The sequence below is a fragment of the Propithecus coquereli genome, unplaced genomic scaffold (assembly GCF_000956105.1).
Source record: "Propithecus coquereli isolate 6110/MARCELLA unplaced genomic scaffold, Pcoq_1.0 Scaffold399, whole genome shotgun sequence".
NCBI classification, from domain to species: Eukaryota; Metazoa; Chordata; class Mammalia; order Primates; family Indriidae; genus Propithecus; species Propithecus coquereli.
Window position 1 is genome coordinate 1,750,869 of NW_012149718.1, and position 20,139 is coordinate 1,771,007.

At 44.2% G+C, this 20,139-nt stretch overlaps 1 protein-coding gene across 2 annotated transcripts in view; it reads left to right on the top strand.

The window, feature by feature from the left end:
• Positions 1-20,139, top strand: part of UBE2G2 (ubiquitin-conjugating enzyme E2G 2) — a 36,846-nt gene that overhangs the window by 4,426 nt on the left and 12,281 nt on the right. The window contains exons 2-3 of one of the 2 annotated variants that reach the window (XM_012652712.1): positions 14,225-14,260; positions 14,352-14,397. The exons of the other annotated variant lie outside the window; for it this stretch is intronic. Of the exons in view, the coding sequence (XP_012508166.1) occupies positions 14,225-14,260; positions 14,352-14,397 (82 nt within the window). The remainder of the gene's footprint in view (positions 1-14,224; positions 14,261-14,351; positions 14,398-20,139) is intronic. 2 annotated transcript variants of the gene reach the window in all.

Sequence of the window (20,139 nt, forward strand, 5' to 3'; positions counted from 1 at the left end):
GTTGTTTTACAATGATCCTTGACTATGAACTAAGTAACGAGGGTGGCATCAGTCTAAGGTCGATGAGGCACTTGCTGGGCAGATGTCCTCATAGAAGTATCTTTGTACGAGGTTGTGGTTTTGGCAGTCTTTTGTGATAGTTTCTGTTATCAGGTAGTCGTGTGTGAGGACCCCCCCTTTCAAGGCCTTGCTTGGCTCCGTTTGTCAGGGTTTGGCAGATGTGTCTCCATGTCGATGCTGGCAGCTTTCACCCCCTGAACAGAGCTTTGGATATGGGGGGGCTGTTACCTCTGTCTCCTCACGGGAAACCTGGCTGGGTGTCAGGCATGTGAACTCCTTCCAGTTTTTGGCATCATGGTCTGTGTTTCTGTCTCTGTTTCAGTTTTTTTTAAGCCCTGTTTCTAGACTGAGCAGGCATTTTCTCATTTTTATGGAGAAGGAAACTGTGAAGCCCCTGCGTAGGGAATTAAGTTCAGGCTGCTGCTTCAGGCCAGTCTTTGCATTGTTGGACTTGTATTTCCTAAGGATATTTACATTAGCAGAGATTTTTTTCCTCCTTTTACCATCCTTACGAAAGCCTCATCCGTTATTACAACCACATTGTCACTTAGTTTGTAGTAGTAAAACTTCAGTAATGGCTGACTTCCGAAGCTGCTGTGTCGTGCGTGTCAACGTATGTGTTTTAGAGTATGTGTGGAAGGTGGGACTCTGAAGGTGCGTCCCTGAGATCCGGTGCCCTGATTATTCACACACTAGCACTGTGCGGAGCGACTTGGGAGGTGTAATTAAGGTTACTCATCAGCTGACCTTAAGAGAGGGGGATTGTCTGGGTGGATCTAATAATCCCATGAGGCCCAAAAGCAGGAGGTGAAGGTGAGAGAGGGTCAGAAGAGATTTCAAGTGTGACAAGTCACCACCTGCCATGCTAGCTGTGGAGATGGAAGGAGGGGCCGCGAGCTAAGGAAGTCAGGCTGCGTCAGAAAGCTGAGAACGACCCCAGGAGCCTCAGTCCTGCAGCTGCCAACAACCTCAGTGAATTCGGAGCAGCAGCACCTGCCAGCCCCTTGATTTTGGCCTTGTGAGCCTCAGAACCAGCTGGCCCGTGCTGCGCCCGGACTTCTGACACATGGAAACTGTGAGAGCATCGACAGTTACCGCTTTAAGCCACTAAGTTTGTGCTGATTTGTTAGAACAGCAATAGAATGAATACGGTGTGTTATTAAGGGGATTTTTTTTCTGTATCTTAGTAATGTGATGAAATTCCAGTCAGTGTTTTTTGTGTCTTTTCATCTAGTTTGTCCTCCTAATGCATTTTAAACTATCACATCCCAGTGTAAAGGTAGGCTTTACAGGATGCCTCTCTGTGTGAAATGGGGTTGAGATAGATTTGGATAGATGTTCAGGCAGACTTTATCTTATTTGGGAATACTAAATAGAACTGCAGAAATTTAGAGGTGGTAGGACCTCAGGTATGATTCTGTTCAGCCTCCCTAATTTTATAGATTTTGCAGGAAGTTGAGTAACAGGCAAAATGATTTGCCTGGGTTCAGAAAACTGGGGGAAAAAGAGAGCCAGGAAAGAACCCAGATATTCCAAACTGCTGTCTTGTCTTGATGTTTTATCTTTACACATGGTGCAGCCTTTCCCAGGCGTGTCAGAGGTAGATCAGGTGTGAGTGTCCTGGGGCTGCCATTCATGTGCCACCCACAGGGGGCTTAACACAACAGAAATGCTCCCTCACAGCTCTGGCCAGAGTCCAAAATCAAGGTGTGAGCAGCATCACACTCCCTCTTTGGGCACTAGGGGAGAGGCCTTCCTCGCCTCGTCCAGCTTCTGGTGGTCGCCAGCGTCCTTGGCATTCCTCGGAGTTCCTTGGCTTGTGTAGCATAACTTCAGTCTCTGCTTCCATCTTCCCTCTGTGTGTTGCTGTTCAAATTTCCCTCTTACAAGAAAACCAGAGGCTGGGCACGGTGGCGCACACCTGTAATCCCAGCACTTTGGGAGGCTGGGGCAGGAGGATCTCTTGAGCCCAGGAATTCGAGGTTATAGCGAGTTGTGATCGCGCCACTGCACTCCAGCCTGTGTGACACAGCGAGACCTCGTCTCTTAAAAAGTGTAGATGAAGTGAAGAGTTGAGATGTCCCCATTTGACAGCCAACACAGTCATTAGTTTAGGGCCCGCCCAATTGGCAAGCCCTCATCTTAACTTGATCACATTACTTCTGCAAAGACCCCATTTCCAAATAAGGTCATGTTCACAGGTCTGGGTGGACTTGAATTCTGAGAGGACACTATTTAACCCAGCACAGTAGCTATTCGGTCATTAAATATGAAACATCCGATTTCGAATCGAAAGTGTAGTTTATTATAGCTCTAACAAGAAGTGGTACAATTAATCAAAGTATGCACCTGAACTACCGAAACTGTTTAGCCATCTTAAGGGTAGCTTGTTTATGCCAGCAGCAGAGAAGCCTGGAGAGCGAGTGGTGATGAAGTCGAGAAAGGCGTTTTCCACAGCTTGTTAGAATTGAATATATTTCTTTGCAAGAAGTGGTCCAAAGCCTGGAAGAAGTGGTAGTCAGCTGGGGCCAGGTCTGGTCAATACGGTGGATGACAGAAAGTTTCCAAGTCCAGCCTTTGTAGTTTGAGCAGTGTTGTTTGTGTGACATGTCGTCGACCATTGTCTTGGAAGAGGATTGGCCTGTCTCTAGTGACCAATCTTGGCTGCTTAATCGCAAGCATCCTCATCATTTCGTCCAAAGGTTGCAGTAGACACCTACCGTAATCTGTTGACCAGGTTTCATGAAGCTGTAGTGGATAATACCAGCGCTGGACCACCAGACACACACCATGAGCTTTTTTTAATGACTGTTGGGTTTTGGACTGTGTTTCGGCACTTCACCTTTTCCATTGTGCCAAACACTTGCGATTGACAAAAAGAATCCGTTTTTCATCACACATAACAATATGATGTAGAAGTGGTTCCTTTGTGTTGTGACAGCAAAAAAAGGCAAGCTTCAAGATGATTTCTCTTCTGACATTCGTTTAATTCATGCGGAACCCATCTATCCAGCTTCTTTATCTTGCCGATTTGTTTCAAGTGGTCCAATGTCATTGGAATAGTTACGTCAAACCTTGCTGCTAATTCACGCGTAGGTTGAGACGGATTCGCTTCCACTACAGCTTTCAGCTCATCATTATCCACCTTGGTCTCAGGGCGCCCATGTGGCTCATTTTCAAGATCAAAATGACCAGAGAGGAACTTCTCAAACCATCGACGTACTGTGTGTTCATTAGCTACATCCTTCCCATACACTTAATTGATATTTTAGGTTTTAGGGCTGACCCTAAAAAAAAAAAAAAGATATTTCGAGCTGTCTGTGCTGTATTGGTTCCGTGATGGAACTCGTATTTGAAAATAACTTGAATTTTTGACTTATCCATGATTTCACAAAAATTGTTCTAAAAAAATTAGGTGATCACAAGCCAAACCGTGCATTTGAAAGAATGAGGATGTACCTTCACAGTAAAAATAAAACAAAAAGTGTCAAAGTGAAATGTCAGAGATATCAAGTAAAGGAAATCAGAGATTCCACACTTAATAACCTAGGTAATAGGAGCTTGAAACTTAGGTGTCTCAGAGGCCTGCTCTTCCCCACTGCCGTTGCTCCTGCAGCCTCCCCCCCTCAACCGTGGCAGCCTCATGCTCCCGGTTATGTGGGTTAAAAACTTCAGAACATCCTTGCTACCTCTCTTTGATACCCACATGTAATCCGTTGTCCTCTCTGCAGACTGCATGCCAGCGTCCCCACTCCCTGCTCACCCAAGCCACTGTCACCTCTGGCCTAACTTCCCGCCTGCCCCTCTTCCTCCTTCTCTAGCTGCATTTTCTTCTGCTCTCAGCGTCACTGTAAAAACCTGAGACCTTGGTGGCCAGTGAGGCTCTGCGTGCTCTGCCTTGGCACTGCAACCTCTTTGGCCTCGTGATTGTCCCCCAGCCCTCAAGGTGTGGTGACACTTTCCTTCCCTGGCTGGCTTCACCACCGCGCCTGCCCTTTTCAGGGAGGGGTCCTCCCTGAACCACCTGACCCAGTCTGTCCTTCCCGTGACCGTCTGCTTTCCCTGTACTTGCCTCTTTTTGGTTTAAAAAAAAAATTTATCGTAAAGTATATTGTATGTGTAAAAGTATATAAAAGTGTATGTTCAGATTAAATAATAATAAAATGACTGTGTCCGTGATACTCAGATAGAACATTAACTTAGAAATCTTTGTCCTTCTGCCGCTACCACCAGAAGTTACTGCCCTTCTGAATTTTGTGTCGATCTTTCTTTACCTATTTCTCAACAACATACCGTTCTCTTTACCTGTTTTTGAACTTAACTGAAATGGAATTGCACAACTGCAAATCAGATCTTTTGCTCAGCCTTGTTTCTGAGATTTGTTTATGTTGAAGCATGTACAATCACGTGTCCCTTGACGACAGGGGTACGTTCTGAGAAATGCTGAGAAATACGTCGTTTGGCGACTGCATCATCGCCTGAACATTGTAGAGTGTACTTACGCAAACCTAGATGGGCTAGCCTGTTGCTCCTAAGCCACAATCCCGTACGGCGTGCTACTGTTCTGACGACCGTAAGCCACTGCGACACAGATCACTAGGAGATAGGAGTGTTGCAGCTCTCTTTTAACGTTATGGGACCACCTTCGCATATGCGATCTGTCCTCTACTGAAATGTCATCACGCAGGGCGTGACTGTAGGTGTCGTTTGTTTTCACTGCTGAGTAGTATTGCACTTTACGAATCAGCCAACATTCATCCATTCCATTATTGGTAAACATTTAGACTATTTGCGATTTTTTATTTCTACAAATAATGCTGCTGTGAGCGTTGTTGAATATGTCTCGGTGCACATGCATGCAAGGTATACATTTCGGGTGTAATACAGGGTCACGGGGCACTCACATAATCAGCTTTACTGGATAATGCCAAGCTGTTTCTCTGTGTGGTTGTCTGGTGTATGTTACCGTCCACAGCAGCAAAGAGTTCCCCTTGCTTGTAACGTTCACAGACACCTTGGTGGTATGCAGTGTTTCATTTTCCTGGTCCGATGGGCGTGGCATGGTGTCTTGAGGTCTTCTCGTGGACCTCCGTGATGATGAGTGGGGCCGAGCATCCTTTCCTGTCCTGTGTATGGGCCATCTGTAGCTTTTCCTTTGTGAAATGTCTGGTCATGCCTTACCAGTTTTATATGAGTTGTCTGGCTTTTTCTCATTGACTTGCAGGAGTTCTTTATGTGTTCCCTGTCCCTTTGCATATCCCTAATCCCGCGTTGGTGATGTGTGTTACAACTGTTTTACCCGTTTGTGCTTTGTCTTTTTAGCCTTTGTGGTGTCTTTCTTTCACCACCACCTTTAAAAAAAGTAGCTTTGCGGCATTGCACACAGTAAACGGACATAGTATTTCAAGTGTGCAATCTGACGCATTTTGATGGATGTGCATTCCTGCAAAACGCAGTCAAGGTGACGGATACATCCCCCATCCCCTGAAGCTGCCCTCTGTGTCCCCGTTCCCAGGCAGTAGCTGGTCTTTCCTTAGGTAGATTGTTTTGCATTTTCTTTCCTGAGACTTCTCTCACTCGGCATGAGTGCACTTGGATTCATCCGTGTCGCTGCTTGCATCAGTAGTAGTTCGGTCCTTTTTCTTGCAGAGTAGTAATTCCATTGTGTGGATAGGCCACAGTTTGTTTACATGGTTACCTGTTGATGGACACTTGGGTTGTTTTCGGTTCTTGGCTTTTACAATAAACCTGCTATGAACATTTGTGTACATGTCTTTCTGTGGATACAGGCTCTCATTCCTCTTGTGTAAATACTTGGGTCACATGTGAAGTGTGTTTAATTTTTAAAGAAACCACCAGGCTCTTTTCCCAAGTGGTTGTACCACGTCGCATTGCTGCTAGCAGCATATGAAGAGTTCCAGTTGCCCACCTCCTTGCTGACACTTAGTATGGTTAGTTTTTAAAATGCTAACCGTTCTATTGGGTGTGCAGCGGTATCTTATTGTGGTTTTAATTTGCATTTCCCTAATGACTAGTGATGTTGAGCATCATTTTATGTGTTTATTTACCATCCATGTCTTTTTTGATGAAATGTCTTGAGTCTGCTCAGTTTTTAATTGTGTTGATTTTCTTGTTGTAAGAGTTTATTATGTAATGTGGACGCAAAGTCTTTTGTTGGATATTTGTCTTGTAAATATTCATCCTGCAGCTTTCCTTTTTTTTTTTATTGTGGTAAACACATAGTGCTACCCTCTTAACAGTTTCAAAGTGTACATTATAGTATTAACTGTGTGCTCATTGTTGTACAGCAGATCTGTAGGACTTTATCTGTGTGACCGAAACTATGCCCATTGAACAATGCCTCATGTGGCCTTTTAATATTTATGATGGTGCCTTTTAAAGAGAACGGTTTTTTTTTTTTTTAAATTTTGATGAGGTCCAATTTATTGACTTTTAAAATAGTTGGCTTTTGTGTATTTAAGAAATCATTGCCAAATGTCAGATCACTAAGATTTTCTCCTATGATTTCTTCTAGATGATTTATACTTTTAGCTCTTAATATTTAGATCTGTGATCTGCATCAAGTAAAGGTTTATATATGATGCAACATAAAGGTCAAAGTCTATTTGCAGATTATTTGCAACTGCAATCCAGTTCGAATGCTGTATTAGTTAGCTAGGGCTACAGCACCACAAACTGCGAGGCTTCACCAAAGAAATCTATTTCCCCACACTCCTGGAGGCTGGACGTCCCAGGTCCAGGTGTGGCCGGGCTGGTTTTCTCTGGCGCCCTTGTCCTCTGTGCTTCTCTGTTCTAATCTCCTCTTAGGAGGACACCAGTCAGAGTGGACCAGGGCCCACTCTGATGACCTCATGGAATCTTTATTACCTCTTTAAAGACCTTAGTTACACACTTTTCTCAGCCTTGCTTTTTTCATGTAATATGTCCTGGAGTTCATTCTACACTAGCACGTAGAGGTATTTACAGCCGCAAAGTACTGCGTTGGTAAATTGTCGTAATTTGATGGGTCCCTACTGATAGACATTTGGGTCCTTTCCAGTTTTTTGCTATTACAAATAATCCTGAAGTAAATAGCCTTATGCATATGTCTTTTCTTATTTTTGTCAGTGTATCTATGGGATAGATTCCCAGAAATGGGATTGCTGGGTCAAAGGTTGAATTTATATTTCATTTTGCATGGAGGCAATTTTTAAGCCACAATTTTAAGAAAAATAAGTTTTTAACAAATTAGCGTTCTCAAGGAATCAGTGGCAAGGAGTGGTCTTTGAAAATTTCTCTGATATTAAGATCTGTTTCTTTTTTCGAACTTGTTCTTATCAGTGAACATACGAAACCATATATGGCTTTTTGTGTGTATGTTTGGGGAAGAAAGTGCAGTCCAGAAACATTCCCTCCATTCTCCGAACTAACTTCCTGCAGTTCTCTGTTGACCAGCAGAGGCTGCTGTTGAATCACGATGCTGCTGGGAGGGCCGCGCACGCCGGGCAGCCCTCCGCCTCGCCTCGGAGAAAGAAGAGCAGGTCCTGAGCTGCAGTTTTTAGACCACCCTCTCCCTCTCCCTGCGGGGGGCTGTCACGGGGGAGGTGCCAAAGGGGAACTCCAAGTGCAGGATCGGGCCAGCTCTTCTTGGCACAGACTCCTCCCGATGGCCCCATGAAAGCGATGAGTAGAACTCTTCTGTATTTTGTTCCTAGGCAGCCTACTGTGTTTCCCCTGCTCCTGCCCATTAAGCAGTTTAAAATCCATCTGCCTTAGTCTGTTACTTTTTCTCATAATAGGTGATTTGACTTTAGACACAAAACCTGGGCATTTCAGATGATTGGGTGTATAGAGCCTGGCAAATTGGGTTCTTTGGTTATTTCTCCCAGTCCACTCCGCAGGAGGAGATATAAAGGGAGACCATCAAGGTGTATCATGTGAAATCCAAGGGTCTTAGCCTTCCTGACACTTGACCTCATTCACCTTTGATTCTTCCCTCCTTGAAATAAGTGAATGCACTTGGCTTTTGGGGTCAGCACTCTTCGTTTGTCCTGCTTTGCTGGCATCTCCTTAATGTCTCTTGCTGTCTCTTTCCTCTCCTCGGTGTTAGCGTACCCTTGGTAATAGCGCTCCGCTGTCTTCTGCACCTTTGTTCCTGCATCAGCGTTTCTCAACATACGTGACTACAGCTGTGAAATCGTTTTTCTTTGTGTGCGCCTTGTTTGTGGCAGGATGTTGAGCATTTCTGGCCCCTTTCAACTGAATGGCAGTAGCATTCCCCAATCACTGTGGATGCCAAAAAATGACGCCCTGTATCTCCAAATATTTCCCGGGAAATACTGCTCAAGAGGGGCCCAGCCAGTCCCCAGGGGTTACGTGTGTTTGATGCAAAAAACTCCCAAATTTATATCTCCAATGTCAGTCTTTCCTTTGAGCTTCAGACTCACTTTTCCAACCACCTGCCTGTCATCTTTGCTTGTCTGTGTACTACACATCTCAGCCTTAATGTATGTTTAAATTAGAACTGCTGGCTTTCCCTTTAACTTGCTCCTCCTCCCTTTCCATCCTAGTGTATCACCGTTTACTCAGTTGTTTGGGTTGAAAACCTGGGACCATTCTTCTTCTCAAAGACCACATCTGCTTCAGCAAGCCTGCATCCCCCCTGCAGAGTAGACCACATCGTACCACTTGTACAGTTGCCGCTCTGGTCCAAGCCACCTGCCTGTTGCAGCACAACTTTTAAAACTGTTCATTAGCATGAAATATAACTGACGTAAAGAAAAGTTCAGAGAAAGACATGTTCAGCTGAGTGAGTTAACACAGAGACATCACTGCCCAGGTGCAGGGAAGTCATCAGCTTCAGAGAGAGCAGCACTGTGCCCCCAACCCCAAGGTGGCGCTGTCCGTACTTATAGGAGCATTCCTGTCTTGCTTCTCTTCGTTTTTCCACAAAAGCATGCATTCTTCAATAGGATAATTTAGTGTTTCCTGTTTTTTTGTTTGTTTGTTTTTGAGACAGGATCTCACTCTGGTACCTGGGCTAGAGTGCAGTGGCATCATCACAGCTCACAACAACCTCAAACTCCTGGGCTCAAGCGATCCTCCTGGCTCAGCCTCCCAAGTAGCTGGGACTACAGGCATGTGCTGCCTTGCCTGGCTAATTTTTTAAAAATGTTTTGAAGAGATGGGGTCTTGGTATGTTGCTCAGGCTGGTCTCAAACTCCTGGGCTCAAGTGATCCTCCTGCCTTGGCCTCCCAAAGTGCTGGGATTACAGGCAGGAACCACAGTGCCCGGCCTGTTTTTGAACTATCTGTAAATGTAATTTTGTATTATGTATTCTTTTAGGTTTGGCTTCTTTTGCACAACATTATATATTGCATGTAGCGGTGGGTTATTTATTTTCATTTTGTTCCATTGTATTAATATGAATACCACAATGTATTGATCTCTTGTGGATGTTTGGGTTCTTTTCCGTTTTCTAGCTATTACTAATAATGCTGCTGTGAGGAGTCTTAGGCATGTCTTGGGTGCCCGTGTGTGCAGCGTTGCCGTTGAGGAGAGACTGCTCAGAGGAACTGCTGAGACAGAGTACGTGATAACCACAGTCTTCCAGAGTGGTTAAACCAATTTGTACTCCACCAGCAAAAGTGTTCCTGTCCCTTCGCATCCTTGCAGATACTTGCTCCTGTCTGTATTCTGCACTTTGATTTATTAGGTTGTTCGTGTGGGTGTAGTAGTATCTCATTGTGGCTTCGCTTCACATTTCCCCAGGATTAATGAGGCTGAGCACCTTGTCGTGTGTTTATGGGCCACTTAGGTGGTTTTTTTTTTTGTGTGTGAAGTACCTGTTCAAGTCTCTTGCACATTTTTCTTTTGGGTTGTTTATATTTTTAAAAATTGATTTGTAAGGCATTTTTTAGAAGTTCTGAGTATTAGCCTTTTGTTGGTTATATCTGTTGAAATTTCTTCTTCAGAGCTTATCTTTTCATTCTCTTAAAGATATCTTTTGACATCAGAATTTTAAATTTTAATGTTCTTAATTGTATCAGTCTTTGTGGTTAAATTTATCGACAGTCCTATTTAAGAAGTATTTATACTAAGAGCTTGAAGATACTCTCCAGTATTGTCCTCTAAGAGATTTATTGTTTTATATTTCATAAAACAGCTAAAATTAATTGGGGGGGTTAGCTTTATTGAGATAAAATTTACACACAATAAAATGTGCTGATTTCAAATACATAATCCTTTGGGCTTTGACCAGTATACAGTGTGTGCGGCCATGGTTATAGCCGTGACACAGGACGTTTCCATTGCCCGGAAGAGCTCCCTTGGCCCCCTCACGGTCCCTTCCCATTCTTTCTGGCTCCTGGCAACGTCTGATTTGCTTTCCATTACTGTAGATTTGCTTTTTCTTTTTTTTTTTCTTTTTTTTTTGAGACAGAGTCTCACTGTGTTGCCCGGGCTAGAGTAAGTGCCGTGGCGTCAGCTTAGCTCACAGCAACCTCAAACTCCTGGACTCAAGGGATCCTCCTGCCTCAGCCTCCTGAGTAGCTGAGACTACAGGCATGCGCCACCATGCCTGGCTAATTTTTTTCTATATATTTTTAGTTGTCCAATTAATTTCTTTCTATTTTTAGTAGAGACGGGGTCTTGCTCTTGCTCAGGCTGGTCTCGAACTCCTGAGCTCAGACAATCCGCCCGCCTCGGCCTCCCAGAGAGCTAGGATTACAGGCGTGAGCCACCGCGCCTGGCCAAGATTTGCTTTTTCTACAGTTTGATATAAATAGAATCATACAATGGCCAGTATTTTGCACCAGGCTCCTTCCACTTAGTGTAATGCCTTGCGAGTCACGTATGTTGCATGGATCCATAGTCTGTTCCTTTTCATTGCTCAGTAATATTCCATTGTAGCCCTAGATACTTTTGTTCACTTTCCAGTTTATGGACATTCGGGTTGTTTCCAGTTTGGGGCTATTATAAATTTAGCTACTGTGAACATTCACATGTGAGTCTGCGGGGACATAAGACCCAGGAGATTGCTGGGTCATAGGGTGAGTGTGTGTTTAACTTTACTGGAAATGGTCAAGCTGTTTACCGAAGGGCAGCCAAAGCATTTGGCATTCCTGCCAGTGATGCATGAGAGATCTAATTGCTGAACTTGTCACCCGTGGTGTTGGGCAGTCTTTTTAATTGTACGCATTGTATTGTGACTAAATACAGGTATTTGTAACGTTAACAATATTCACCAGTATCTTACTGTGGTTTTAGTTTGCATTTCCCTCATGTCGAGCATCTTTTCATTGCTTATCTGCCTTCTGTTTAGTCGGTTCAGGCTACTGTAACAGAAATACCACAGACTGGGGTGGCGGGGGGAGTTAAACGACAAACGTTTATTGCTCACGATTCTGGGAACTGCTTGGACTTCTGGGAAGTCCAGGATCAAGGCTCTGGCACATCTCGTGTCCGATGAGGGCTCTTTTGCTGGTTTGCAGTTGGCTGTTTTCTCATCATATCTTCTCATGGCTGAGAGAGAAGTCGTCTCTCCTGTTTCTTCTTGGAAAGGCACGACGTCCCGCCACGAGGGCTCTCCCCTCACGGCCCAGGCGCCGCTCAGAGGCCCCGCCTCCCAGCGCCACGTATGTTGGGATTTCAGCATACGGATTCTGAGGGGACACAGACATGCCCACCATAGCACCGTCCCGTCTTTTTTGGCGAAGGGTCTGTTCAAATCTGTTGCCCCTCCCTCCTTTTTTCTTGTATGTGTTTTGATTTTTGTATGTGGTAAAAGCTTTAGTTTTTGGTCTTACAGATGAGCTCGTTAACTGAGAAGACTGCTCTTGCCTCTGCGGCAGGTGCTTTTGCAGCAGGCCGCGGGCTGTCGGCCTGGGGGCGCTGCTGGCGCTGTCTCCATCCTGGTGCTGGTGCTGAGTGACGCCGAGCCACACCACACGCCCTAATTACTGTGGCTCTCTGGGGGGTCCTGACAGCTCACAGATGGAGCTTTCTAGAGAGTGTCCCGGTTATTCCTGGTCATTGCATTTTTATGCATCTTTTAGGGTCACCTTGTCTACCACTTGGTTGAGTTTATGGTAAATTAAAAAAAATTACCTTGCCAAATTAAAAGAAGAAAACCTTCTGAGATCTTAACTGAGGTTGCATTGAATCTGTAGGTTCGGTTTGAGGAGGATTGATATTTTTGTAATACTGAGTTTTTAATCGATTCACATGATATAATCCCTATTTACTAAGGTCTTTTAAAACTTTTTGTTAATGTTTATGTTCTGTTAGAGACCTCGTAAGTCTGTCAAAGACTTTCTTCCAAGTGTTTTCTGTTATCAATGGTGTCTTTTTTTAGACTTTCATTTTCTTTCTTTTTTAAAATTTTTTTTATTTCAGGGTATTATGAGGGTACAAACATTTTGGTTACATTTTATGTATTTGCCTCACCCAAGCCAAGGTTAGAGGCATACCCTTCCCCTCTACAATGCTTCCCGTGTCCTTTAGTTGTGGGTTTACCCCCCCCATCCCCTCTAATCCCTGGAGAGTATTACTGCCATGTGATCACCCTAGTGTTGATCAGTTAGTACCAATTTGATGGCGAGTACAAGTGGAGCCCATTCTTCCGATCTTGTGGTGCCTCACTTCGAATAATGGGCTCAAGTTCAATCCAGGAAAATATAAGAAGTTCTAGATCACTGTTGTTTCTTATGATTGAGTAATATTCCATTGTACACATATACCAAATTTTAATAATCCACTCATGAATTGACAGGCACTTAGGTTGTTTCCACATCCTTGCTATAGTGAATTGTGCTGCCAGAAACATTGGGGTGCATAGACTTTCATTTTCTGACTTGCTAACACAGTCAGCCTCTGGGTCCAGGAGTTCTGATCTGTGGATTCAACCAACCATGGATTGAAAATACTAAAAAAAAAAAAAAAATTGTGTCTGTACTGAACACATACAGACTTTTTTCTTGTCATTATTCCCTAGATAACACAGTATAACAACTAGGTAGCATTTACATTATGTTAGGTATTGTAAGTACTCTAGAGACAAAGTGTAGAGGAGGAAGTCCACAGGTTATATGAGAATACTCTGCCATTTTAGATCAGGGACTTGCATGGATTTTGGTATCCACGGGAGATCGTGGGACTGATTGCCCATGAACACCAAGGGATGACTGTACAATTCAGTTAGGTATATTGACCGCATATTCAGCAACTTTGCCAAACTCACTTTTCTAGGTTATCTTTGCATTCTTTGGACTTTCTATGTGTATAAGCATAGCATTGTGAATAATGAGTTTTATTTCTTTTTCAGTCCTTATGCCTTGTATTTATTTGGCAGGGATTTATTAATTTTCTGTCTCTTTAAAGAGTCACCTTTTGGTTCCGTTGATCTTTTCTACATTCACGTACTATCTTACTGATTTCCCCAGCACTCTGCCCAAACAGGGAGTGCATTTCCGGCCTGTTCCTGACCCAGTGTCACCACCCTTCCTGCTGTGACTCTGCCGGCTCCTGTTCCCGCCTTTCCAAAATGCCCACAGGGCAGCTCATTCTGCAGCAGCCTCCGCCTCAGCAGGTGGAAAACTGAGAGGCCAAGAGCTGAAAGGGCACCTTGGGGCGGCTCTGGGTGGCGGAGCTGGGCCTCGGGTCTTCCACAACTGCTATCTCAAATTGCGGTTGACTCTTCTTGTTATTTTTATTTTCGGTGCTGAAGTCTGATGTTCTGTAGAATGTCAGGTCTGTGGGGGCTGACAGAGTTTGTAGAGGGGTAGTGAAGATCAACAGATAACTTACAACACTGTTTGTTATATTTGATAATGTTGAACTTTTGCAACCTCAGCTCTTGTTGATGCTTCTAGTCTGTTACGTTCAGAAAGGTTTGTGCCAACTCTTAAAGTGACAGTGCCACTCAGTTGGAAAATAACATACTGTGTTAGATTTATGAACTTTAATCAGAGTAACGGCAGGAGCATTTTGGAAAGACAGTATTTTGTTGGTGTAAAGAACTGTTCACATAGTTCTTTCACACATTTTCATCTGTTAATGTGTGAACTCTATAATTTATAGTCTCACGTACTTTGCAGACATGTTTTGTTAAAATGACAGTGTAACATTCATTGTTTAGTAATGGTTTTGCTTTTTATTTTACAGAATTAACACTGAATCCTCCAGAAGGAATTGTGGCAGGTGAGGTACAGATGCTAACATCCTTATCCTTTACTTTTAATTTCTAAAGTTGCCTTCAGAGTTAAAATGTGGAATTTTTCTTTCCCTACAGGCCCCATGAATGAAGAGAATTTTTTTGAATGGGAGGCATTGATCATGTAAGTTAATCATACGTGTATTGTTCTTAGGGCTTTATTGGAAATTAGACCTAAGAATCGCTTTAGCAGTGTGGCTGTGCTCACAAGCGTCACCTGGAAAAAAGTAGCTCTCGTACCTTCCAGGTCTCCTCTGGTCTGTTACTCTGAAAGCAGAAAACAACCTGAATATTGATCCAAAAGAAATGACAGTTTCCTTAGAATCAATGAAAGGTTTAATTATAAATATTACATATTTGTAGTTTTAAGATGGTAATTTTGGAATATTGTGTGGTCTTGGTGAGTTATCCTCAAAAACTGTGGGTGGCTTTGGCTTCCAGCCGTCCCTGGAAGTCCAGGGTTTTGGCAGTGAGAAAGGGTCCTCAGAGATGCCTGTCAGCCAACATGGGCCCTGCCCTGCCCTTAGGCCGGGACTTCTCTTCCTTCTCCTTTCCTGCATCGCCTCCCCCTGCCGCCTCTCCTTTCTCTGTTCGCCTTGTCTGGGCTTGTGGGCCTTGAGTTGCTTCTGACCCAAGACATGGCTAAGCTATAAGGTGAGCAGTGTGGTTCTAGATTTTGTGGCATTTAACTTGCAACGTGTTGCTTGGAAGGAGACGTGGACCCCAGTTCTAGAGTGTTCCGTAGCCCCGACTCAGGCCTTTTGCTTTTGTTCTTTCCATCTTAGACATGCAATTTTTAGCCACTCTTAGACTTAGTATATTTGCAACAATGTTAGATTAGGTAAAATTCAGGAAGTTGAAATTTATAATCAGTCTCTCAGTTTTCTCCTAGTGGATTAGTTCTTTTAGTTCACTAGAACGTCCCCAGGTTGGCTTTCGCAGGATTGAGAAGTGCTCCCGCGGGCTCTGGCCTGAGTTGAAGGCGCATCTTAAACTTCATCACACTTTGGAATTTCCCTGTCGCTAGCACCGCGTAGGTTCTCGTGCTCCGTGTGTTACTGTGAGAAACAAACTGCTGCTAAGTGCCGTCTGTGGAGGTTGGATGATGTATGAAAATTGATGTGAAAATGAGTCTTTTTGATAAGTAAAATGTTTTTTTTGAATCATCAATAAACACTATCCAAAGAAAGTACAGCAGGCCTGACGTTTCCTGATAATTTCGAGTACCCTGATTTCTTGGGCCTGTGGCACATGTTTTTCCTGTGTCTAAAGCTTTCTGAGTCGGTGTTGTACCTAACACGGTTTTCTGTCTTTCGCTCTAAGGAAGTTACAAGATGGGTGTGAAGCCTCACAGTTAGCGCTGTCCTCGCTAGTGGAGTGCTGCGCTCGCCCTTGTTGTCAGGGGCAGCCTTCTCGTATTTGTAGAGGCAGGAGATCATACGTATGAACTCACGTGTAGCCTGCTTGTTTCATCTACCGTGTCGTGTGTAAGTAGACACACCTGCACTCCACACACGGGTCCGTGGTTTGGAGGATGTCAGCTCGTGCGCATCCACAGTAGCTTTAGTTAGAAGCTCATTAAAGGAACAGTTGAGCCTTCCAATGTGGTTTTTAAAAAAACGTTCATTGTTAAAAATCTGTTAGGGCAACTATTACTAATTTTAGATAAACAGTGTAAAATTAAACCAATATTTTGAAAACCTATCTTAAAAAGTAATTAGAGCTATTTTTAGGTAGAGCACTTTGTGTTTGAATAAGGCTTTTGCATTTGTGTGGAATTCCCCTGCTTGAAGATCCTGGTGAGTGTGTGGGTTTTGAGGCCGTTTACAAATGTGCTTAAAACATCTCTGAGGGAATTAACTGTCCTCTCCACTGCTATTTTGGCAGACAGCTGACTGAGCTTTTACCCTCAGCGATAGGTTTTCTCCTCTCTCCTCATTCTTCGATGGTTTCCAGGGCCACTTCTGTACCCTGATACTTCTGAAAACCAGGCTCGCCTCTTGGAAGTCTCATGCTGTCAGCTCCTGCTGCCGTGCTGCCTTTGGGGCGGTGAAGAGAATGTCTTTTCAGATACTCGGGCAACACGTGCATCACCTTGTCTGAGGATGCAGGCGTGTCATGGGCAAACCCGAGTCTTCGCCCTGAAAGAACAGGGTCAAGGGACCGGGACATAGTACATAACAAAGGAGTAAATAGGAAGACTAAATAATAAGTTTGCCACAGGCCACATGTCTCGTTAACAGTGGGAAATAACTAATGCCTCCGAGGAGCTTAAGGTGAAGCCTGGGCACGTGGTCTGGCAGAGACAGAGGCCGGGGGTGTGGGCCCCCGTGGCTGTGTGTTGCAGGCATGGCCTTCTGGTCTGGGCCCAGTCACTTTGCCTCGCTGACCGTCGCTCGTTTGGACCAGACAGAGAGGCTCAGAGTCCTTTAGACAGAAAGCTTCAGGTCTCACCCAGCCCTAGGGTCCGTGGCCTGTGTGACCGTGTTGCCACTCAGCTGCAGTGTTGAGGGTGCAGCTGCAGAGGGCAGATGCCTCTTCCACTGGAGCACTCCTACAGGAGAGCAGGGGGGCCTTTGGGGGACACTGCTCAGCCTCCACGGCTGGACAGTGGCCTGTTGTCACCTGTCTAAACCGGTAGTTCTCGAGGCTATGGTAAAATAAGTAGGACCTTCTCCTTACTAAATGGTGACTGGGGACCCTTGATTGACTATACCCCCCGGCGCATGTGGGTCCAGGTTCTCCAGCTGGTGTACAGCAGCCCAAGGTTCCAGCCGTCCCAGGGCAGGCCTGCCAAGGGCCCTTCCCACGCGAGGCGCAGTCGTTACGACCATGGTAGCAATCCTTTACGTCAGACTTCTCATTGACTGAGGCTTGGCATGGAGTGTCTCTTGTCGGTATTGTGCTCTGTTAAAATAAATGTATTAAAATAGATGTTTGTCATTTGTATTGTATGTTCTCTGACCCAGCAATCCCAACTGTAGCAGTCTCTCCAACAGGAGTGCTGTAAAGATCCCTATGTGAGGAAGTTCTTTGCCACCTTCATCGTAGTGTCAAAAACCAGCGGAAACATCACTGTCCCACATAATTTACGGCACATCCATGCAGTGAAATGCCATGTAGCACTGAAACGACGCAGGTAAAATCTGCATCCTGGCGTGGAAAGATGTGCACAACGTGTAAAGTGAAAAAAGCAGATTCTAGAATAATAGGCCCAGACCAGTGGTTTCAACTAGGGGCGAAAGTGCCTGTAAGGCACATTTGGCAATGTTTAGAGACATCTTTGGTTGCCATTACGGGGGGTGGGGGAGCTCCACTTCAGGCACTTGTGGGCAGACCGCCAAGCGTCCGCCAGGCAGGACTGGCCTCCAGAGGTCCGAGGAGCTGACGTGCAGAATCCTGGTGTGCGTGAGACGTTTCCCCACGTACATTTCTTAAACAGCTTTATTGAGATATAATTCACACACACTGTTTTACCTGTATTAAGATTACAGGCCAGTGGTTTTAGTAAACTTCTAGAGTGTTGCAGTCATCACCACAATCCAGTTTTAGAACATTCCACAACTGCCTGTTTGCAGTCAGTTCCCACCCCCATCCCCAGCCACAGGCAGCCACTGCTCTGTCTTCTGACCAAAAGTTTGCTTTTTCTGGACTTTCCGTGAATGGAATCATGCAACAGCTAATCATTTGTGTCTGGCGTCTCTCTCTTTGCACATGTTTGTGGGTCATCCGTGTTGCAGCATGTGTCAGTAGCTCCTAACTTGTCGGTTCCATGGCTGATGGACATCTGGGGTTTCCACTTTTTGGTTCTTTATTTTATTTTATTTTTTTTTAATTTTTTTTTTATTTTGGCATATTACGGGGGTACAAATTGCCCCACCCAAGTCAGAACTTCAAGTGTGTCCATCCCCCAGACGGTGCGCACCGCACCTATTAGGTGTGGATATACCCATCCCCTCCTCCCCCCCACCTGCCTGACACCTGATGAATATTACTATTGTACGTGCACTTAAGTGTTGATCAGTTAATATCAGTTTGATGGTGAGTACACGTGATGCTTGTTTTTCCATTCTGGGGATCCTTCACTTAGTATAATGGGCTTCAGCTCTATCCAGGATAATACAAGGGGTGCTAGATCACCATTGTTTTTTATGGCTGAATGGAACTCCATGATATACATATACCACATTTTATTAATCCACTCATGTATTAATGGGCACTTGGGATGTTTCCACATCTTTGCAATTGTGAATTGTGCTGCTGTAAACATTTGAGTGCAGATGTCGTTTTTACAGAATGTCTTTTTTTCCTTTGGGTAGATGCCCAGTAATGGGATTGCTGGATCAAATGGTAGATCTACTTGTATCTCTTTGAGGCATCGCCATATTGCTTTCCACAGAGGTTGCACTAGTTTGCAGTCCCACCAGCAGTGTATGAGTGTTCCTATCTCTCCGCATCCATGCCAACATTTATTGTTTTGTTACTTTTTGATAAAGGCCATTCTCACTGGGCTTTTTGGCTCTTTCAAATAGTGCTGCTGTGCACACTTGCACACAAGTCTGTGGACATGTGTCTTCATTTCTCTTGGCTAGATACATAGGTGTGGAATTGCTGGGGTGTGGAGTAAACTTACATTTAACTTTTTGAGAAACTACCAGACTTTTCTAGAGTAGCTCATCGTTTTACATTCCCACCGGCCACGTGCGAGAGTTCCACTTTCTCCCCTCCTGACCCATGCTTGCTGTCATCTGACTGAAGCCGTCCTAGGGGTGGGGTGTGGGGGTCTCGTGGTGGGTTCTGTGTGCCCTTCCTGAATGACTGCTGACGTTGAGCGTCTTGTCCTGGCTTATTTGCCATCCATAGGTCTTCTTTAGTGAACTTCAGAACTTTTGCCCATTTTTAATTAGGTGGTTTTCTTATTGTTGGGTCGCAAAGTTTTTTTTTAAATATATCTTAGATATAATTCCTTTATCAGATACATGATTTTCAAATATTCTAGTCTACAACATTCCTTTTTGTTCCCTTAATAGAATCTTTTGAAGCTAATTTTGTTACTTTTGATGAAGTGTAGTTTTGCAACTTTTTTCTCATATGGATCATGCTTTTTGTGTCATATATGACCAGAGGTTTGCTCTCTCTCTTTTTTTAAGAAGTTTTATAGTTTATAGGTTTTGCATTTAGATCTTTGATCCATTTTGAGTTAGTTTCTTTATATTGAATCAGGCAGGAGTCTACTTCATTCTTTAGAGTGTGGAGACCAGTTGTCTGCACTATTTGTTGAAAAGACTGTCCTTTCCCCATTGGCACCTTTGTCAAAAATCAACTGGCCAAAAATGCAGGCGTTACATGCGGTCTTTGAGTTTCATTCCATTGATCAATGCCTGTCCTTAGGCCAGTACCACTCTTGATTATTGCAGCTTTATAGTAAATTTCAAAACTGGGAAATGTAAGTCCTCCAACTGTGTTTTCCTTTTTCAAGATTGTTTAAGCTATTCCGGGTTCTTTGCATTTCCGTATACATTTTAAGATCAGCTTGTCAATTTCTATAAAAATGCCTGCTGGGATTATAATAGGGATTACATTGAATCTTTAGATGAGTTTGAGGAATATTGCTGTTTTAGCAATACTGAACACTCTAATCCATGACCATGGAATTTCTCTCCATTCATTTAGCTGTTTTTAAATTCTCAGCAATGCCGTGATCCATTTTAATTTCAAAAAAATCCAGTTTCGTGACCGGGCAAGGTGGCTCACGCCTGTAATCCTAGCTCTCTGGGAGGCCGAGGCGGGCGGATTGTTTGAGCTCAGGAGTTCAAGACCAGCCTGAGCAAGAGCGAGACCCCGTCTCTACTAAAAATAGAAAGAA